Genomic DNA, 18,217 nt, shown 5'->3' with positions numbered 1-18,217 from the left:
CGTTCGAATTACCCGCCCTGCCCAGGAGGAAGCGGAAGTGACGTAAGGCGGGAGGGCCACCCAGCTCGGCTCGTCCCCTCTTCGCCCGTCTCTACGTCTAGCGTCAGCAGGGGCGGGGCCGGCGGCGCTCTAACGTCATCAGCGCGCGCCGCACCCGGAAGAGACGTGGCAGCGGAGGGATAATCGGAGCGGCCCGAGGTGGAGAGAGCAGAGCGGTGGCTCGGACGAGTGCGGCGTCTGTCCTTCCGCGCCTCCGCCCGGCGCTCGCGCCCGTCGGGACCGGTACCGCGGCGGAACAGTAACACCGAGAGCGGGGTCTGTGGATGAGGTGGGGGCGGGGCTTGGAGGGGGTGGGGCTCAGGAGGGGCCCCTGGGGGCGGGGCCGGTGGTATCGGAGAGTTGCTGATGGAGTGGCCTGGCCGGGGGAGGGATCCGAGAGGAATAAGGGGTCTCCGGAGGCGGGGTTTATGCAGGGGGCGTGGCCCGGAGTGAAGAGCGGCGGTGGGCAGGAATTTGGGGTTGGGGCGAATGCGAGAGTGTCTACGGGAGTTCAGAGTAGAAACGAAGTGGGCTGGTGAGTGCGTCGTGGCGGCCACTAGAACCCGGCTCCCTACCAACTCAGGCCCCTTCCCCAGGGCCTACCATGGGGCTTTGCAAGTGCCCCAAAAGGAAGGTGACCAACCTGTTCTGCTTCGAACACCGGGTCAACGTCTGCGAGCACTGCCTGGTAGCCAATCACGCCAAGGTGGGGCCTTCAGGGGAGCGGCTGCACGGGGCACTGGGTGGGCAGGCAGTCTTGGCTTCCTCCAAATCCGTGAAGGGCCGACAGTAGAGTGGAAGCTCCAGGAGGGCGAGGACTTGGTTGATGTCATTCGCTGCTCTATCCCCAGCCCGTAGGACAGTCTGGCACAGTCTGTGCTCAGTAAATGTTTGTTGATTTGAACAAACGAAAGGATGAGTCTCGTCTGTGATGAGAGAAAAAGAGGCAGTTGGACCTTGGGGAGATGGGCCGTGGAGCCCCTGCTCCAGGTGTGACCTCTCTCCCACTCCAGTGCATCGTCCAGTCCTACCTGCAGTGGCTCCAAGATAGCGACTACAACCCCAATTGCCGCCTGTGCAACATCCCCCTGGCCACGCGGGAGACGACCCGCCTCGTCTGTTACGGTGAGACCTGTGCACCTTGGGGGGATCAGGACAGGCCGAGCTTGGTGACTGGTTTCCAGGCCTCCCTAAGCATCAGGACAGTGAGACCCCCCCCCCCACCAAGCCTGGGAGGCTGGAGCCCCAGATTAGTCCTACTAGGCTACTTACCTGCTGTGTGAGCTCAGGCAGGTCATTCCCTTTCTAGGCCTCCGTGTCTTTCCCTAAAAATTAAAGCTCCTCGTTTCTTCCCTGCCAATCTTGAGGGTTGAGCGAGAGCCTGTCAACCTTGTGGATATAGTTGAGACTGAGCAGTAGCTGGCTGGCCCAGCGGTGAGCTGAAAGCATGGGGTGTTCAGACATTCAGGATCCATTACTGACTCCAAGATCAAACAGAGAGGAAGTGAGTTTCCCACAGTCAAGTTAGCTAAAAGAAGTCAGCAGACACATGCGTCATGACCTTGACCTGCCTCTGGCGTAAGAGCCTTAGCCCCACTTTTTGAAGGAGCTAGCAAAAGAGTGGGCTCCACTTATGTGTTTCTCAGTGTGAGTGTGTGTGTGTCTGCATGAATTTCACGTGCACTGTGTCTTTACGTAAGTGTTCATTAGTACTTGCGGGTGAGTGAATGAGTAAATGTTGTGTGTGAGCATATGAACACAGGTGTGCTGTGGGGTTGCAGAAGAATGCATGGGTAAGAATTCTTAAGTGTTAGCAAATGTGTGTGTAAATGTTTATGTGTGAGAGTTAGTGTGCCCATAAGTGTAGATGCCGGGGGTGGCACTTGCATTTGATTATGTGCATGAACACATGTACCTTTGTGCCAGTGGATGTGTACTTGCGTGTGTGTGCTTGTGTGTATGTCTAGGAACCTTTTCTGGAGCTGTCTTTGATTAGCTGTTAGTTCAAAGACCTTGGGATGAGTGCAGGTCCAGAGAGGACTCACTGAAAGGGTGGGTGGCATCTCCTTCCCACCCACCCCCATCCTCTGGTGGGCTGGGGAGCTTGGTAGCATCTGCCTTGACTTATTCAGATAACGGTGGCCAGGAAGGCCAAAGTCAGGGAACACTGATGAAATGGACCTGGGGTGAGGATGAGAAGGAGGGGGCTCTGGGCGTACTTGTATGTGTGCATATATCCCTGCAGTGGGCTGGGGGCTGTCGCTGGGCCAGGGATCCTGTGTCTTCTTCCTCATGCTTCTCCTCCCCTGTTTCATGGGCCTCAAGATCTCTTCCACTGGGCCTGCCTCAATGAACGTGCTGCCCAGCTGCCCCGAAACACAGCACCTGCTGGCTACCAGTGCCCCAGCTGCAGTGGCCCCATCTTCCCCCCAGCCAACCTGGCTGGCCCTGTGGCCTCTACGCTGAGAGAGAAGCTGGCCACGGTCAACTGGGCCCGAGCAGGACTGGGCCTTCCTCTGGTGAGAGCCCGTCTGCCCTGGCTCCCTCCTGGGCTGAGGGGTGGGTGGGGACAGCACTGGGCAGGCTGATAACATAGGTTCCTTCCTCCAGATTGATGAGGTGGTGAGCCCAGAGCCTGAGCCCCTGAACACCTCCGACTTCTCTGACTGGTCCAGCTTTAACGGTAAGTGGCAGTTTCCACTTGCGTTGGGGCCTTTGCCTCCCTGCTCTGCTGACATTCTCTTCCTGCCCACAGCCAGTGGTACCCCTGAACAAGAGGAGATAGCCAGCGCTTCTGCTGCCCCAGCCTTCTACAGCCAAGCCCCCCGGCCTCCCGCTTCCCCCAGCCGGCCCGAGCAACACACGGTGATCCACATGGGCAATGCCGAGCCCTTGACTCACGGTGAGCCAGGGAGTGGTCCAGGCCAGAAGAGGCTGGAAAGGGAGCCGGGTGGTTTGTGTGGAGCAACCTCAGGGGTCCAAAGACCACCCAGAGGGACCCTCCCTCACTCCAAGAACAGACATTACCTCCCCACAAACCCAAGATGCTCTGTCAGTCTGAAAAGGGCAAAGATCTGGCCTCCTCTCTCCCCACCCGACTACGGGTCAGTTTCTCTGAGCCTGTGGGTGTTGGTGGCTCTGCCCCTGCAGCCTCAGCGCCGAGGAAGGTGTATGACACGCGGGATGATGACCGGGCTCCAGGCTTCCACGGGGATTGCGATGATGACAAGTACCGGCGCCGGCCCGCCCTGGGCTGGCTGGCCCAGCTGCTCAGGTACACAGGATCAGGTGTGGCAAGATGCCAGGAATGGGGAGGAGAGGAAGTGAGAGCCAGAGGCCCCAGGCAGGACGATTGCATGACAAAAGGGGCTTGTGCTGGGTAATAAGGGTATGTGGTGTTGGGGCTGTGCAGAGAGGCCTCGGCCTGGCAGGAGAAGTCTTGGGTCTACCCCTCCCCGGAGCTGTTTCCTCGCCTGCTACATAGGAGGTTTGAACACAGGCTCTTTGAGGCCCCTTCCTGCTCTGACACCACCTGACCTTTGTGACTCTCCCCATGCCTGACACGTCCCAGTTTCCAGAACAGTCATTGCTTCAGCTGGTTTGAGTGGCACAGTCACCCTTGTAGTTGGCATGTGCAGGGGTGGTCACCCCCATGGCACGCTTGAGGAGACGAGGCTGAGGGATGGCAGCACTGGGGCTAGGAGATGAGAGTCATTTCTAGGGCTCCTCTCCGGTCCCCAGCGGCCGCCAGGGACTGGAGCCTGATCCGGCTTTCCCCTCGTCCCCCAGGAGCCGGGCTGGGTCTCGTAAGCAGCCACTGACCCTGCTCCAGCGGGCGGGGCTGCTGCTGCTGCTGGGGCTGTTGGGCTTCCTGGCCCTCCTTGCCCTCATGTCTCGCCTGGGCCGGGCTGCGGCTGACAGCGATCCCAACCTGGACCCGCTCATGAACCCTCACATCCGTGTGGGTCCCTCCTGAGCCCTTGCTTGTGGCTGGGCCAGCCTGGGACCTAGGGGCCTGAGGAGGGGAGGTGGGGAGATCTGGGGACCCTTCTTCTCTGCTCCTCTCCCTCTGGCCTGAGACACTAAGATCCCAGGCCCAAAGCTGAGTCCACTAAAGTGGCTGCAGGCTGGGCCTGGGATCCCCGTAGGTCAAGTATTTGTTTTGACCTGCTTCCATGGGGTCCCCAGCCTCCCACCCCCTCCCCCACAAAGGAGATGACAGGTGGAAATAAATGACAGACTTTATTAAAATACCCGAAGCAGCCTTTTCCTTCCCCCTTCTCAGCCCAGTCTCCAGTCCTCAGTGGTTCTCCTCCCGGTACTGGAGGGCCATAAACTCCAGGGACAGGCGGTTGAAGAACATGGCTCCATTGAGCACTGGGCAGAGGACAGAGCCCCGTTAGCCTTCCCTGTCCCCTCCGTGCCATGTCTCAGGGTTCCAAAGCTCCCCCTCGCCTTTCATACGCCCCTCCCCCACTTACTCAGGATGGTCAGGGAAAAGCACCGAAGAAACTTGACATCTATCATCTCAGCGTAGAGTGACCCCATGGCGGCCCAGCAGATGCTGATTACCTGGGAGAACTGTAGACCCCGTCCAGGGGCAAGTGGCCCCCTGACACAACAGTGGAGTTTCCGTCAGACCCTGCGCCTCCCTGACCAGCCCTTGAGCCCTGGCCCCGTCTCACCATCAGGACCACTGTGTAGCGGAAGCTCATGCGGTCGTAGTGGTGGGTGACGCAGAAGTGGTGCACGTCATTGGCAAAGACGCACAGGTGTATAAAGAAGAGCATCATGGCAGCCACGGTGAGCATCACGCCTGGTGGGAAAAAGAGCACAGCCATGCGGTCCCGCCACCGCATCCTGGCCGCAGCAGAGACTCGAGTGAGACGGTAGAGCTGAGCAAGCCGCCACTGCCCGGGAGCAGCGGCTGACCCTTCTGGTTCTAGAGGGCAGAGTCTGGAATAGCAGTGAGATTCTAGAACCAGGAGGACATTGGAGGGGACAAGATTCTAAAACGTAGGGTGGTTCCGGCCAATGTAGGAGTGTTTCATGGGTGGCTGGCGAGCTCTGAATTGTGGGGGAGTAGTGGACTAAAGGTCCAGGCTCGCGGTCTGACCACTGAGTGCTCTCAACAGTTCCACAGACGAGGTAGTGTGGGCACGTTCTACAGCTGAAGGACTGGGGCTTAGAAAAGTGGAGGGGCTTGTCTTAGGTCCACAGCAAATCTTAGGCAGATGAGAGATTGGGACCCAGATGGATAGGTGGAGGGCATTCTCCGGTGAGGGGAGGCCTGGCTAGATCACAGCCTCCAAGTGTTTCCTCCAACCCCTAATGGGGAGGAACTAAGGAGAGGAAAGGGACAACAGATTCCCGATAGCTGTCCTGGGACCTTCCCCATGCCCTCCCCAGGTGTGGCCCGGAGAGCAACTGGCTTTTCCATCCTTTTCCCAGATGTTCATGTAGGACCTGATGCTGACCAGCTTGCCCCTCTGCCACCTTCTGGCTCTCGGAATATTTTCACACCCATCACCTCTGTCATTCCACGAGTCCCATCAGGAAGCTGGGGCTGGTGGCATAAATCCTATTTCACACACGAGTCTGAGGCACAGAGAGGGACCGTCAGCACGAGCTTTCACAGCCACTGGGTGAGGGAAGCAGTACTGAGACTAAGATCTGATTGTACCTGAGGCTGTGGAGTGGGCAGGGACAGTTAGAAGCCAAGAAGAAAACGTTTCCTCCATACATGTCAGAGGTGCCAACTCCAGGACTGTCAATAAAATAAGCCAGAAAAACGGCCTGAAACGGTGCGGAGGGACGTGCAGGCTGCCAGGAACTGAAGCAGCAGGAGAGAGGACTTGAGGTTGAACTTGGCCCCGTCCACTGCCTCCTGCCTCACTGTCTGCCCGGAAGTCAGGTCCCAGCTCAGGCCAGGGCCTGAAGTCTGCCTTCAAGCAGGAGGGTTAGAGCCTGACCCCGCCACCCAGGCTTGCTGCCCAGTGTCACTGAATCACAAACAGCCCCTCAGACCCCAATCACGACACATTAAAGGGGCGATGCCCCAGTGCCCAGCTGTGGTCCCACTGGTGAAACAATTGTTTGCACCTTCTCATTGAATACAAATGAACTTTTATACATTAGGGCTCCTAGCTCAATGCCATTTAAAAACTCCAAGTAGTGTATGAATAGGTTCTTGTAAAAGGTTTGCATAATTCACAGCATACAGAGGAAAATGTGACAGTCTCCCTCCTTCACCCGCTCCCCTACAGAGGTAACCCCTTCCACAGTTCGGGGAGTGGGCATCTTTTGAGTCCCTTCTTGATGTAACCTTCATACGCCTATGTGTACGTAGATATGCATAATTTTAAAAACATGAAAAAAATCACACCATATTTATTGTCAAAGTTTAATTTTCAAAAAGTTAAAAACATCTAGGGGCCAGCCCAGTGGCGCAACGGTTAAGTGCACATGTTCCGCTTCGGAGGCCCGGGGTTCACCCGTTCGGATCCCAGGTGCGGACATGGCACCGCTTGGCAAGCCATGCTGTGGTAGGCATCCCGCATATAAAGTAGAGGGGGATGGGCATGGATGTTAGCTCAGGGCCAGTCTTCCTCAGCAAAAAGAGGGGGATTGGCAGATGACATTAGCTCAGGGCTAATCTTCCTCAAAAAAAAAAAAAAATCTAAATATGGAATGAACACGTAACTAAGATGTATGAACTCACCAGTAAGGAGGTTCCCCCTCACTGAGGTGGCACTGCATCTTGAGGAGCTGGATATCGATCCTTTAAAAAGGAATGTTAGAATGTGACTATTAGGTTACATACAAAACTGGTTGATGTCCTACAGGGAAGTAAAAACTATAACTTTCGAGGTTATTTTTTCTACTGGATAGAAATGTTTTGCATCTCCCCTGGATGATATCTACTTGTAATTTCAGAGTCTGAACCCTTAACAGTAAATAACAAAATCAAACGAATGTACATTCTTATGGGTAATTAAATAGTCCTTGGATAGGCTTGTGACACAGTGCCCCAGTATGACATTGGAAGGACATGCTCCACTCTTATGTCCAAATTTTGGAGAATTTTTCTTAACAGTATTCTGCAACTTTTTTTTAAGTTTATAGATTTTTGGAGTAGATCTAAATCTTTAAACTCTTTATTTTATTATTATTTTTTGCTGAGGAAGATTCTCCCTGAGCTAACATCTGTGCCAGTCTTCCTCTACTTTTTTTGTATGTGGGATGCCTCCACAACATGGCTGATGGAGTAGGCCTGTGCCGGGGATCTGAACCCGTGAACCTGGGCCGCTGAAGCATAGCACATAGAACTTTAACCACTCGGCTTCAGGGCTGGCCCTCTTCTTGGTAAGATTACAGCTTCATAGGCTGACATCTTCATGTGTATTTTTTATTCAGCCTCTGAACATCTCATAGGTTCAGAGGACTGCAAACTTTTTCTGTAAAGGACCAGAAAGTAAATGTTTTAGGTTTTGCCAGCCATAGGGTCTCTGTTGCAACTACTCTATTCTGTTGTAGTGCAAAAGCAGGCATAGATAATATGTAAACAAATGGGCATGGCCGTGTTCCAATAAAGGTTTTTGTTTATGGACACAAATATGAATTTCATATAATTTTCATGTGTCATGAAATGTCATTTTTTTCCCAACCATTTAAAAATGGGAAAAAAAAAAAAAAAACAGTTCACAGGCCATATGAAAAAGGGCGCTGGGCTATGTCCGGCCCACAGGACCCCTGCCAAAGGATAATTAAACAAAATTGTTTCTCTTCCACCCCCGACCCCCCAGCCCATCATCAGTAATGTTTCAAGGAGCACATTGATAAAGTCTTTATCTCATTTTCATCCATTTAAACTCAGTGTCTCAGTTTGAACTCCAAGTCATTCCTTGTCTTCTTGAGCTCTTCACCTCGTGAACGTCTGCACTTTTTGGTTCAAATCACAAACCTGAGAATTATCCTCAACATCTCCACCCAAGCCTTCACTCAGCGCATCGCAACATCAGCCACTTAAGATCTGCTGAGTCTGTCTTGTCAGCACGGTATAACAGGAGTTCTCAGCATAACTACTTGAGGACTGTTCTAATAGAAGCTAGGTGTAGGGCGAGCCCAGTCTGAAACGAGCCACAGCTAATTCTGAAGGCAATTCTGATGCAGGTCAGAGGATCAGGCCGTGAGCAGCCCGCGCTAGAGGCAATGTGCGACGTACATTAGTCCTCGCAGCCCCCCGGTGAAGCATGTACCCCAATTTTAGGAATGGGGGGAAACTGAGGCGCTGCCCAGGCAACGAGGCAATGGCAGGATGCCTGGAACACGCTTTCCGGCTCCACGGCCCGCGCTCAGTCCTCTGCATCTAGAGACATAATCCGCGGGCCCTTTGCCCGCAGCGGTGCAGGGGTGGGAGCCACGACTCGCCTTCCTTCTGGGAGGGCAGCGACCCTACCAGTGCCACAAAATCCTTGCACCTGAGATGCTGGGGGAACCCAGGGCTCTCCCAGAACCTCTTCGCTCGGGGAGGAAAGCTGCGGGAACTCTAGTGTCGAAGGACCCAGGGCTGCAGGGGGACGTTTCACCTGAAGGACTGCCTCGTTTCAACAACAACTTTATGGCTCCCGGAAGTGCCTCCTCCCGGTCCCCGTTCCAGCCTCACGGCCGTGGGCTGCAGTTGGAGCCATGGCGGCGGCAGCCGCTGGGCCCGGCCCGGGGTCTGGACCTGGGGACTCCCCGGAGGGGCCCGAGGCGGAGGCTCCGGAGCGTCGGCGGAAGGCGCACGGGATGCTGAAGCTTTACTACGGCCTCTCCGAGGGGGAGGCGGCGGGGCGCCCCGCGGGGCCCGACCCCCTGGACCCCACAGATCTCAACGGGGCGCACTTCGACCCGGAAGTGTATCTGGACAAGGTGTGTTTACGGGGGGTGGGGTGGGGGACCAGGACCCAGATATATTGCACTCCCACATCATCCCTCCGACTTTGTTGCAGGGGTGAGGGAAGCAGGGGTTCATAAAGACGACCCTCGGCCAGGACGACCCTAGGCCAGGCAGCCGGGGCAGGGCTGGCTCGAAGACGGCGTGGGCAGATTTGTACTGGCCTAGGGTGGTGCGGAGACTGAGGCTCCAGGGTGATGTTCTGATAGGCCCGGGAGAGGGGGCGTGGCCCAGGCGCTGACAGGCGCAGGTCCCAGCCTTGGCTGAGTCTGAGGATTTCAAATGCCGACAAACCCCAAATAGGGTCGAACCCTGCGCTGTGTCGCTTATAGGCTCCATGTCTGGGATTCCTGACAGGGATGGGGTCGGGATTTCTTTGCACCGAAAGCCTACTCGTTAGGGGCAAGGCTGGGAGACATGAGTGCCCCCTGACCTGAACGCTACCCACCCAATTTCCTCCAGCTGCGTAGAGAGTGCCCCCTGGCCCAGCTGATGGACAGTGAGACGGACATGGTGCGGCAGATCCGGGCTCTAGACAGCGACATGCAGACCCTGGTTTATGAGAACTACAACAAGTTCATCTCAGCCACAGGTGACTCCCACCGGGACACAGCCCTCACAGTTCCATGTCCCCCCAGCTCCTCCTCCCGTGCTGGGGAGACCAGCAGGGGCTTTAGAGGGAGGAGACCCAGGTTCCTGCCCTGCCTGACAATAATCCACTCTCCCCTCTCTCTCAGGACTTTTGTGGTCAGACACCTAGAGAGGTAATAGCTGCTCAGAGAGTTGTTTTGAGGATCAAAGGGGAGAAAGGACAGAACGAAATTTTAAAATGAAGTGACTTTGTCTGAAGCACTTAGAATCCCGGACACTAAGGATGTGTGGGATGCTGAAGCTTTACGGCTTAGTAAGGGTTAGTTTCTCTCATTAGTGGTCCATTTCTTCTCTGGTCCAGGTCTTTCTTGAGGATGGACTTGTCTCTCTCTCTCTCTCTCTTTCATTCTCTCTTTTCAATTAAGCAAAGAGACAGAAAATATATGACATTAAGATCACATAAAGGGTTTTTTTTCCTTCTGTCCCTTTAATTCTCTATTCAAGACAGTGCTAGATGACGTCCAGCTGTCATCCACTAGCTTCAGACTTGTGTTGGTGAAATGCACTACTCAGACTTTTGTAACGGTTTTGGACCCACGTGTTCTCAGTCCTGCAGGCAAATCCCAAGGGTCTACTTGCAGTCCATGGGGATGTTCTGAGAATGCACCATGGGGTGCATTCTGACGTCTCTTACTTTGCTGGTGTCACAATGGGGGTGGGTGTAGTAACACGTAGTTATTGTTCTTTTATCTGATTTGAAGCGGGTTCAGTGAGTAGGTGCCTTTCTCTTGCTAACACCAGCATGGAACAAGAAGTCATTTCTGTGCGGAGAAATTTCTCACAGGAATTTTGCAAATATTACATTTTCCATTCCTTAGAACATATACATAGAATGTTTTGACACAGCTCTTGCTTACTAGGATTGGTTTATTTTGTCTTTTTCCTAAAAAAGAGAGAGAAAATTATAAAGTGGTTCTTGGAGTCAGGGATTCTAAATGTATAAAGACTGTAAAGTCTTGGGGCCGGCCCGGTGGCGCAGTGGTTAAGTTGGCACGTTCTGCTTCAGCGGCCTGGGGTTCCCTGGTTCGGATCCCCATGTGGACATGGCACCATTTAGCAAGCCATGCTGTGGTAGGCATCCCACATATAAAGTAGAGGAAAATGGGCATGGATGTTAGCTCAGGGCCAGTCTTCCTCAGAAAAAGGAGGAGGATTGGCAGCAGATGTTAGCTCAGGGTTAATCTTCCTCAAAAATAAATAAATAAATAAAATAAATAAAATAAAAAAGAAATGCCTACTTTGGTTGATGAAAAAAAAAAGAGTATAAGTCTTATGTTCATGGAATGCCTCTCCTTTTTTTGGTGGGGGAAGGAGGGCCAAGGGCTATTCTGCACATCGGTGGTATAGCAATGAACCAACTGGATCAAGCTCCTGCCTGGGGCCCAAATTCTAGCTGAGGAGACAGACAATAGCTGAATACACAAATAAAAGTGGTAGTAGGTGCTATAAGAAAAAATAGAATAACGGCCAGCCCTGATGGCCTAGGGGTTAAAGTTTGATGTGTTCCCTTTCAGTGGCCCGGGTTTGGTTCCCTGGTGTGGAACCACACCACTTGTCTGTCAGTAGCCATGCTGTGGCGGTGGCTCACATAGAACTAGAAGGATTTAAAACTAAAATATACAGTTATGTCCTAGGGCTTTGGGGAGAAAAAAAAGAGGGGAAGATTGGCAACAGATGTTAGCTCAGAGCAAATCTTTCCCAGCAAAAAAAAAAAAAAAAAAAAATAGAGTAAGAGGAAAAGAGTAATGTGTGTGAGAGGGTCTGCCTTTGCCAGGATAAATATGAGAAGGCCCCTCTGAGGTGACGACATTTGAGCATGGCCTTGATGAGAAAGACGCAGCCTTGGGGAGAGGCGGGGTGGGGGAACAGCGGGGGCAGAGGCTCTGAAGAGGGGGCATGTCTGGTGTATTCAAAGTGCAGGAGGGAGTTGGGGGGGTGGAAGAAGAGGGAGTTAGGCGATTATTTCTCCCCTTATTTCTTACTTTGTTTTTGTCTTTTCCCTCTGTAAAGATTAGGTTAGCTAACATTGTATATATTTTATTTTTTATCCTTTTTTTCAGTGACCCTGACCTTTGATTTCTTTGTTCTCCCATTTGAAAAATGTGTTCATTTCTGCTTTTAGCTTTATTAATTCCTTCTCTCTGTTTTCCTTTGATTTCTTTTGTAGTGCTTTTTCCAAATTGTTGACTTGAATGTCTGTTCTGATTTGTTAACATAGGAATTTGAGACCGATTTCCTCTGACCATTGCTGTAGCTATATCCTGTCAGTTCTGATCTGGTGTTTTCCTTGTTGACATCCATTACAGAGGCTGACATTTCAGTTTTGATTTCCTTTTTGACCCAATATTGATTAAGAATGAGGGTTTTTTCCTCCAAATAATGGGGTCTCTTTGTTTCCTAGTTTTGTTGTTAATTTCCAGTTTCATTGCATTGTGACCAGAGAATGCTGTCTGTACCATTTCTTTTCTTTTGTAAATGTATTGAGATTTTCTTTATGACCTAATACATGGCAAGGTTTTGGTGTACTCTATGGAATCTTGACAGCAATTCAATATAAATCAAGTAGGTCTGTCATATTAATTATGTTATTTGGGTCTTCTGTAGCTCTGTTTGGTTTTCGTCCACTTGCTCTGTCATGCAGTGAGAGATGAATGAAAGTCTCTTACGATAGATGTGTTTCTGCTTCCTCCTCCTTGCTTTCCTTTGTGAATACTGATGGTGAGTTCAGGAGTGGGATTAGGCAAGTTAGTTGGGAAATGTTGGCTGTGGTTGGACACAACTTGCCGACGGACTGAATGTGGGGTGGCAGAAAGATAAGAATCACAGATGACTCTTGGGAAATGGCCAGGAGCCAAGATGGCCAAGATTAGCAGAGGAACAGGTTTGGGGAAAGTCAGGATTTCTGTTTTGGACCTGTCACACTTGAGCTGCCTGTTGGTATCCACATCCAGGTGTTAAGTAGGTCGGTAGGCAGGGCCCTGTCAGGACTGGGGGCAGAAATGTCCTAGTCACCACAGCCATGAGACTGCATGAGCCCCGCCCAGGGCCACAAGAGGGAGAGCAGACGGCACGGGTCTGTCAGTTCACTGCGGATTTGGGGGCATTGCACTCTGCTTGTATTTCCTCTGTGAAGCGTGAACCAGGATCGCCAGTTGAGAGTTGGGAGCCCATAGTGGAGTTTTGAGGACTGAGGAGAAATGTTATTTTGGAAAATGGGAAAGCAGGCCCACTAAAGGGCTTGGAAGAGCAACTAGGCAGTGCGGAGTGCCGCTGAGGGACTTGCGGTCCTAAATGAAAGGGCGCCAGCTGGTGTGGCCTTGTGGCCCAGTTTCAGCTGCTCAGGTGTGTGGGGTAGGTGGCTAGTAGCACTTAACCTGTGGTAGGGTTTCCCTGACAACTAGTGGAGGGAAGGGATGAGAGACACAGGGGGTTTGTAAATGGGTCATGGTCTGGTGGAGGACCACAGATTTAAGACGAGTGAGGCGGGAAGGCCGCCAGGAGGGTTGTTAGGAGTAGAGACGAAATGCTAGGGCCAGTGGGTCTGGAGTTCCTGAAGAGGCCAGAGGATGGTTAGAGTGGTCGACAGGGTGAGTGATGGGAGTCACAGCAGTCGGCGAGGCGTGAAGCTGACACTTTCGAGTAGGCAGCTCTTGCTGAGGGAAGGAGGGGGCGGCACCGAGGAGGCAGAGGCAAGAATGGATGGAATTGAGGTCCGCGAACGGAGTCAAGAATGTCGGAAGGCTCATCCCCGTGGACGTTGATGTCCACAAGGAGGTGACAGTGATAGGAACTGAGCGGCGTGGCAAAGAGGACAGGAGGGATCACAACCAGAGACATGTAGTTTGGTGACATGGTCTTCCAAAAAGCTGGGGTCTTGAAGAGAGGAGCAGTGGAAACTATCGAGAACTGTTAAGGGGCCAGGCTGTGAGGCACCATGGGTGTGGAAGGAAGAACAGCTTCCTTAGGCAGCTTTCTGTCAGGACGAAAGGGAAGGATGGACCATGTTCCAGAAGGTGGGGTGAAAGGGTTTGGGAGGTTTGGGAAGGTGACAAAGGTGAACAAGTATTTATTGTCTCCCCAGTGTGCTGGGCAGGATACCCCTGGGAAGGAGCAGACAGGCCCGTGCTCAGTGCCCTGAGCTCTCCTTTGCATCTGGGCGTGTTCTGAGAGCAAAGACCGTGCCCCCCTGGCTGTCCGCACCCAGCCAGAACCAGGGGCACACAAGGAGCGTTCAGAAGACGTCTGCTGCCCTGACATAATGACGCCCCATTGACTGTGACCCAGCACTAATTCAGCCTGTCGCAGTCATCCTCCCTGCCACCCTCGAGGAGCGGGCTCCGGCGCATTTGGGAAGGGGCTGCGGGTGTGAGAGCGTTGGGACCAGGTCTCAAGCTGAGTGCTGCGCCTGCGTCCTCATCATCTCCTTGTCCCTCTCCCAGACACCATCCGGAAGATGAAGAACGACTTCCGGAAGATGGAGGACGAGATGGACCGGCTGGCCACCAATATGGCCGTGATCACGGACTTCAGTGCGCGCATCAGCGCCACCCTGCAGGACCGCCACGAGCGCATCACCAAGCTGGCAGGTGGGCCCCGCCGCAGAGCGGGTGCTAAAGTCAGCCACCCTCAGGGCTTTGGGGCTAACACCACCTCCCCTGTCCCCCAGGGGTCCACGCCCTGCTGCGGAAGCTGCAGTTCCTCTTCGAGCTGCCCTCGCGCCTCACCAAGTGCGTGGAGCTGGGCGCCTACGGGCAGGCGGTGCGCTACCAGGGCCGGGCGCGGGCCGTGCTGCAGCAGTACCAGCACCTGCCCTCGTTCCGCGCCATCCAGGACGACTGCCAGGTCATCACGGCTCGCCTGGCCCAGCAGCTGCGGCAGCGCTTCAGGTGCGGCTCGGGGGCCCGCATCCCACCCCCGCCGGGCTGCTGGGTCTGCCCAGCGCTTTCCCGTCTCCCCACCCCACCCCCTCGCCCCCGTGTTCTGTCTTCCTGCCCTTCACCGCCGTCTCGCTCGCCCCAGGGAGGGCGGCTCGGGCGCCCCGGAGCAGGCGGAGTGCGTGGAGCTGCTGCTGGCCCTGGGCGAGCCGGCGGAGGAGCTGTGCGAGGAGTTCCTGGCGCACGCCCGCGGGCGGCTGGAGGAGGAGCTGAGAAGCCTGGAGGCGGAGCTGGGGCCCTCCCCTCCGGCTCCCGATGTGTTAGAGTTCACCGACCGCGGCGGCAGCGGCTTCGTCGGCGGCCTCTGCCAGGTGGCGGCCGCCTACCAGGAGCTGTTTGCGGCGCAGGGCCCGGCCGGGGCCGAGAGGCTGGCAGCCTTTGCCCGAGAGCTGGGCGGCCGCTACTTTGCGCTGGTGGAGCGGCGGCTGGCGCAGGAGCAGGGTGGCGGTGACAACTCGCTGCTGGTGCGGGCGCTGGACCGCTTCCACCGGCGCCTGCGCGCGCCTGGGGCACTGCTGGCCGCTGCAGGTCTCGCTGAGGCTGCCACGGAGATCGTGGAGCGAGTGGCCCGCGAGCGCCTGGGCCACCACCTGCAGGGCCTGCGGGCCGCCTTCCTGGGCTGCCTGACTGATGTGCGTCAGGCCCTGGCAGCCCCTCGCCTGGCTGGGAAGGAAGGCCCCGGCCTGGCCGAGTTGCTGGCCAATGTAGCCAGCTCCATCCTGAGCCACATCAAGGCCTCGCTGGCCGCTGTGCACCTCTTCACCGCCAAGGAGGTGTCTTTCTCCAACAAACCCTACTTCCGGGTACGGCCTGACTCTGGGCATTCGTTTTTTTTCTTTTTCTGGTCGTTGTCAGCTCCCAGGGCATGCAGTCCTAGCCCCGGGCACTTTGGATGTGGGTTCAGGCTGTGTCACAAGGAAGGCTGGCTCAGCCTGGAGGGTGGGGAAGGCTCTGAGGGCATCTGCAGGCAGGGTCCCCATTGCTGGCTTTGCTTCCGCTCCCTCCTCGAAGCAGAGGAGCTGCTCTAGGGACTGGAATGTAGGATGAACTTGTCCTTTGGAGAGGGACCAGGGCATTTCGGGTCCCAGCAGAAGGTCACTGGCAGACCTTGCCTGAAAGAGGGGACCTGCTGTGTATCTCGGCCCCTCCTCCTAACAGGGCGAGTTCTGCAGCCAGGGTGTCCGCGAAGGCCTCATCGTGGGCTTCATCCGCTCCATGTGCCAGACGGCTCAGAGCTTCTGTGACAGCCCTGGGGAGAAGGGGGGTGCCACGCCACCTGCCCTGCTCCTGCTGCTGTCCCGCCTCTGCCTGGACTACGAGACGGCCACCATCTCCTACGTCCTCACCCTCACTGATGAGCAGTTTCTGGTGCAGGTGAACCGCCAGCTCGTAGCAGGGTAGGGGATGGCGGTGCTGGGAACGCAGGAGGCTGGCCAGTGTCCACACGGGCAGAGCGGGGCCAGCTGCCTGTGCCCAACCCAACCTCCCACTTGCCCAGCCTGTGCCCAGCTCCTGGTTGGCAGTGGCCCCTGAGCTTCCCCCAGAACCCACTGCCTCTCTGACACGTGTGTCCCCTGCTCAGGACCAGTCTCCAGTGACACCCGTGAGCACACTGTGTGCGGAGGCCAGGGAGACGGCGCGACGACTGCTGACACACTACGTGAAGGTGCAAGGCCTGGTCATATCGCAGATGCTGCGGAAGAGTGTGGAGACCCGGGACTGGCTCAGTACCCTGGAGCCCCGGAACGTGCGTGCTGTCATGAAGCGGGTGGTGGAGGACACGACGGCTATTGATGTACAGGTGCTGCCCCAGGCTGGCCAGGGGGCCCCACGTGGGCTGGCGGGGCTGGGGGAACAACCCTCTGAGGACCTAGACGGCAGCGGCCAGGCAGTGCCTGCATCTACGGCCTTGTTCCTCCCCAGCCCTGGATTGTGGCGTTGTCGCCCCCGTTTCACCTGTAAGGAAGCTGAGGCCCAGAGTCACCCAGGAAACCAGGGCAGGGTGGGTGCTGAAGATCGGGCCTCACTACCAACTCTTACGGCCCCCTTTGCCCCACTTGACTGGTTCTATAAGTAGCGACTGGGTACCACCGAGGTATCAGGCCACGGCTACCCTGTGAGTCTGGTAACAAATGTGATTCTTGTAACAAATGAGTTTGTAACTGAGGGCATCCTTGGCCCTCGCTCAGGGCTCCCGGTGGGCTGGAGGATCCCCATGCTGTGGCCTCCTTGCAGTGCCTGCTTCCACCACCAGGTGGGGCTCCTGTATGAAGAGGGTGTTCGCAAGGCCCAGAGCAGCGACTCGAGCAAGAGGACCTTCTCCGTGTACAGCAGCTCTCGGCAGCAGGGCCGCTATGCACCCAGCTATACGCCCAGGTCTGGCTGGTCAGGGTAGCTCCAGGAGGAGTGGACAGAGGAGGATGGGGGTGCAGGGCAGGCTCTGATGGCTGGTCTCCCCCAATCCAGTGCCCCAATGGACACCAACCTCTTGAGCAACATCCAGAAGCTGTTCTCTGAACGGATTGACGTGTTCAGCCCTGTGGAGTTCAACAAGGTCTGAAGCCCGCAGTGACCTTGCCTTCCAAGGGCCCTTGGGAAGGCTGGCTGAAGCAGCCCCACACTGCTCCAGGCAGCTCTAGGACTCTGTACCCCCAGTCTCTAGCACTGAGGGCTATGTCTGGGCGTGAGTGGTTGCCCAGAGCCCCACCATCACCAGCCATGGCCCTCTGCCCCGACCTTGGTGTCTGGGTGCTGATCTAGTATGCCTCGTTGGCTCTTGTCCTTGTCCCCACAGTAATCCTGGGTCCTCCCCCAGGGATTTCTATTGACCCCACCCCAGCACATCCTCAGGGACCTGTTGTTCTCCCTCTGACTTAGTAAGCCTGCCCCCTTCCCATGTCAGTGCTGGGCCCTCCCTATCTGCTCCCCTCCACATGATGCTGCTGACATCGTGTCTCTCCCTCCCTCTTACGTGGGTCCTGGGACTTCCCACCACATCACAGCTACTGGCATCTTATTGTCTCCCGGCCCCTGCCCGGACCGTGGGTGCCCTCCCTCAGGGATGCAGTCCCCCTGCCCACCGGCTGCTGTCGCAGAGCTGCATCCGTGTGTCCCTGCCTGCAGGTGTCGGTGCTGACCGGCATCATCAAGATCAGCCTGAAGACGCTGCTGGAGTGCGTGCGGCTGCGCACCTTTGGGCGCTTCGGGCTGCAGCAGGTGCAGGTGGACTGCCACTTCCTGCAGCTCTACCTGTGGCGCTTCGTGGCTGACGAGGAGCTCGTGCACCTGCTCCTGGACGAAGTGGTGGCCTCAGCTGCCCTGCGCTGCCCGGACCCAGTGCCCATGGAACCCAGTGTCGTCGAGGTCATCTGCGAGCGCGGCTAGGCCCGGCTGCTGCCGCGTATGGCTGCCGTGCACGGGCTGTCTTGCACGGGCTTGCCCGGTTGCCCCAACCCACTCATCCCCGGTCTCCTGCCCCGGCAGCCCTTCCCCTTGGGCCTCAAGTCCCGCCCAATAAAGACGTGTTGTCCCCTCCTCCCTGTCGCTTGCGGGGACGGGACTTGCGGGAGGCGGGGTTGTGAGGAAGCAGCAACGGACGCGCGGCCTCGGAGCCGCCCGCGTCGGCCTCGCCCCCGAGAGCCGATTGGCTGATCTG

At 55.8% G+C, this 18,217-nt stretch overlaps 3 protein-coding genes across 7 annotated transcripts; 2 read left to right on the top strand and 1 right to left on the bottom strand.

Moving 5' to 3' along the window:
- Positions 1–145: 145 nt before the first annotated feature.
- ZFPL1 (zinc finger protein like 1) lies at positions 146–4,290 on the top strand. 4 transcript variants are annotated; one of them, XM_046642772.1, is made up of 8 exons: positions 146–315; positions 623–745; positions 1,053–1,164; positions 2,365–2,558; positions 2,650–2,722; positions 2,795–2,941; positions 3,190–3,313; positions 3,829–4,290. In XM_046642772.1, the coding sequence occupies exons 2-8, from the start codon at positions 644–646 to the stop codon at positions 4,013–4,015; spliced, it is 939 nt and encodes a 312-aa protein (XP_046498728.1). In that variant the 5' UTR covers positions 146–315; positions 623–643; the 3' UTR covers positions 4,016–4,290. The 4 variants fall into 4 exon arrangements, with proteins under 4 accessions (XP_046498728.1, XP_046498727.1, XP_046498729.1 ...); XM_046642771.1 differs by having other exon boundaries at positions 146–328; positions 636–745; XM_046642773.1 differs by having other exon boundaries at positions 146–328.
- A 49-nt stretch (positions 4,291–4,339) lies between these two features.
- Positions 4,340–6,414, bottom strand: TMEM262 (transmembrane protein 262). The gene is made up of 3 exons (XM_046642774.1): positions 4,725–6,414; positions 4,521–4,620; positions 4,340–4,416 (listed from the first exon to the last, which is right to left on the bottom strand). Exons 1-3 carry the CDS (start codon positions 4,896–4,898, stop codon positions 4,340–4,342), a joined length of 351 nt encoding a protein of 116 aa, XP_046498730.1. The 5' UTR covers positions 4,899–6,414.
- Positions 6,415–8,667: 2,253 nt separating this feature from the next.
- On the top strand, positions 8,668–18,096 carry VPS51 (VPS51 subunit of GARP complex). Of its 2 annotated transcripts, XM_046644718.1 has the most exons (10): positions 8,668–8,952; positions 9,440–9,569; positions 14,068–14,214; positions 14,295–14,514; positions 14,648–15,365; positions 15,721–15,936; positions 16,145–16,363; positions 16,817–16,938; positions 17,029–17,116; positions 17,686–18,096. In XM_046644718.1, the coding sequence occupies exons 1-10, from the start codon at positions 8,728–8,730 to the stop codon at positions 17,944–17,946; spliced, it is 2,346 nt and encodes a 781-aa protein (XP_046500674.1). In that variant the 5' UTR covers positions 8,668–8,727; the 3' UTR covers positions 17,947–18,096. The 2 variants fall into 2 exon arrangements, with proteins under 2 accessions (XP_046500674.1, XP_046500675.1); XM_046644719.1 differs by lacking the exons at positions 8,668–8,952; positions 9,440–9,569 and adding an exon at positions 12,705–12,970.
- The last annotated feature ends 121 nt before the right edge of the window (positions 18,097–18,217 follow it).

This window comes from Equus quagga, chromosome 17 (genome assembly GCF_021613505.1).
Source record: "Equus quagga isolate Etosha38 chromosome 17, UCLA_HA_Equagga_1.0, whole genome shotgun sequence".
NCBI lineage: Eukaryota > Metazoa > Chordata > Mammalia > Perissodactyla > Equidae > Equus > Equus quagga.
Note: the sequence above shows the minus strand (reverse complement) of the source record. Positions and strands in the feature narration are given on the sequence as shown.

Excerpts from the sequence above, each read along its gene's own strand:
- ZFPL1 (XM_046642772.1), top strand. The coding sequence starts at position 644 with ATGGGGCTTTGCAAGTGCCCCAAAAGGAAGGTGACCAACCTGTTCTGC. Across the intron at positions 2,559-2,649 it reads CAGGACTGGGCCTTCCTCTG|ATTGATGAGGTGGTGAGCCC; the intron begins GTGAGAGCCCGT and ends TCCTTCCTCCAG. Across the intron at positions 3,314-3,828 it reads TGGCTGGCCCAGCTGCTCAG|GAGCCGGGCTGGGTCTCGTA; the intron begins GTACACAGGATC and ends CTCGTCCCCCAG.
- TMEM262 (XM_046642774.1), bottom strand. The coding sequence starts at position 4,898 with ATGCGGTGGCGGGACCGCATGGCTGTGCTCTTTTTCCCACCAGGCGTG. Across the intron at positions 4,621-4,724 it reads GCTACACAGTGGTCCTGATG|TTCTCCCAGGTAATCAGCAT; the intron begins GTGAGACGGGGC and ends CGGGGTCTACAG. Across the intron at positions 4,417-4,520 it reads CTTTTCCCTGACCATCCTGA|TGCTCAATGGAGCCATGTTC; the intron begins GTAAGTGGGGGA and ends TCCTCTGCCCAG.
- VPS51 (XM_046644718.1), top strand. The coding sequence starts at position 8,728 with ATGGCGGCGGCAGCCGCTGGGCCCGGCCCGGGGTCTGGACCTGGGGAC. Across the intron at positions 15,366-15,720 it reads CCAACAAACCCTACTTCCGG|GGCGAGTTCTGCAGCCAGGG; the intron begins GTACGGCCTGAC and ends TCCTCCTAACAG. Across the intron at positions 15,937-16,144 it reads ATGAGCAGTTTCTGGTGCAG|GACCAGTCTCCAGTGACACC; the intron begins GTGAACCGCCAG and ends TCCCCTGCTCAG.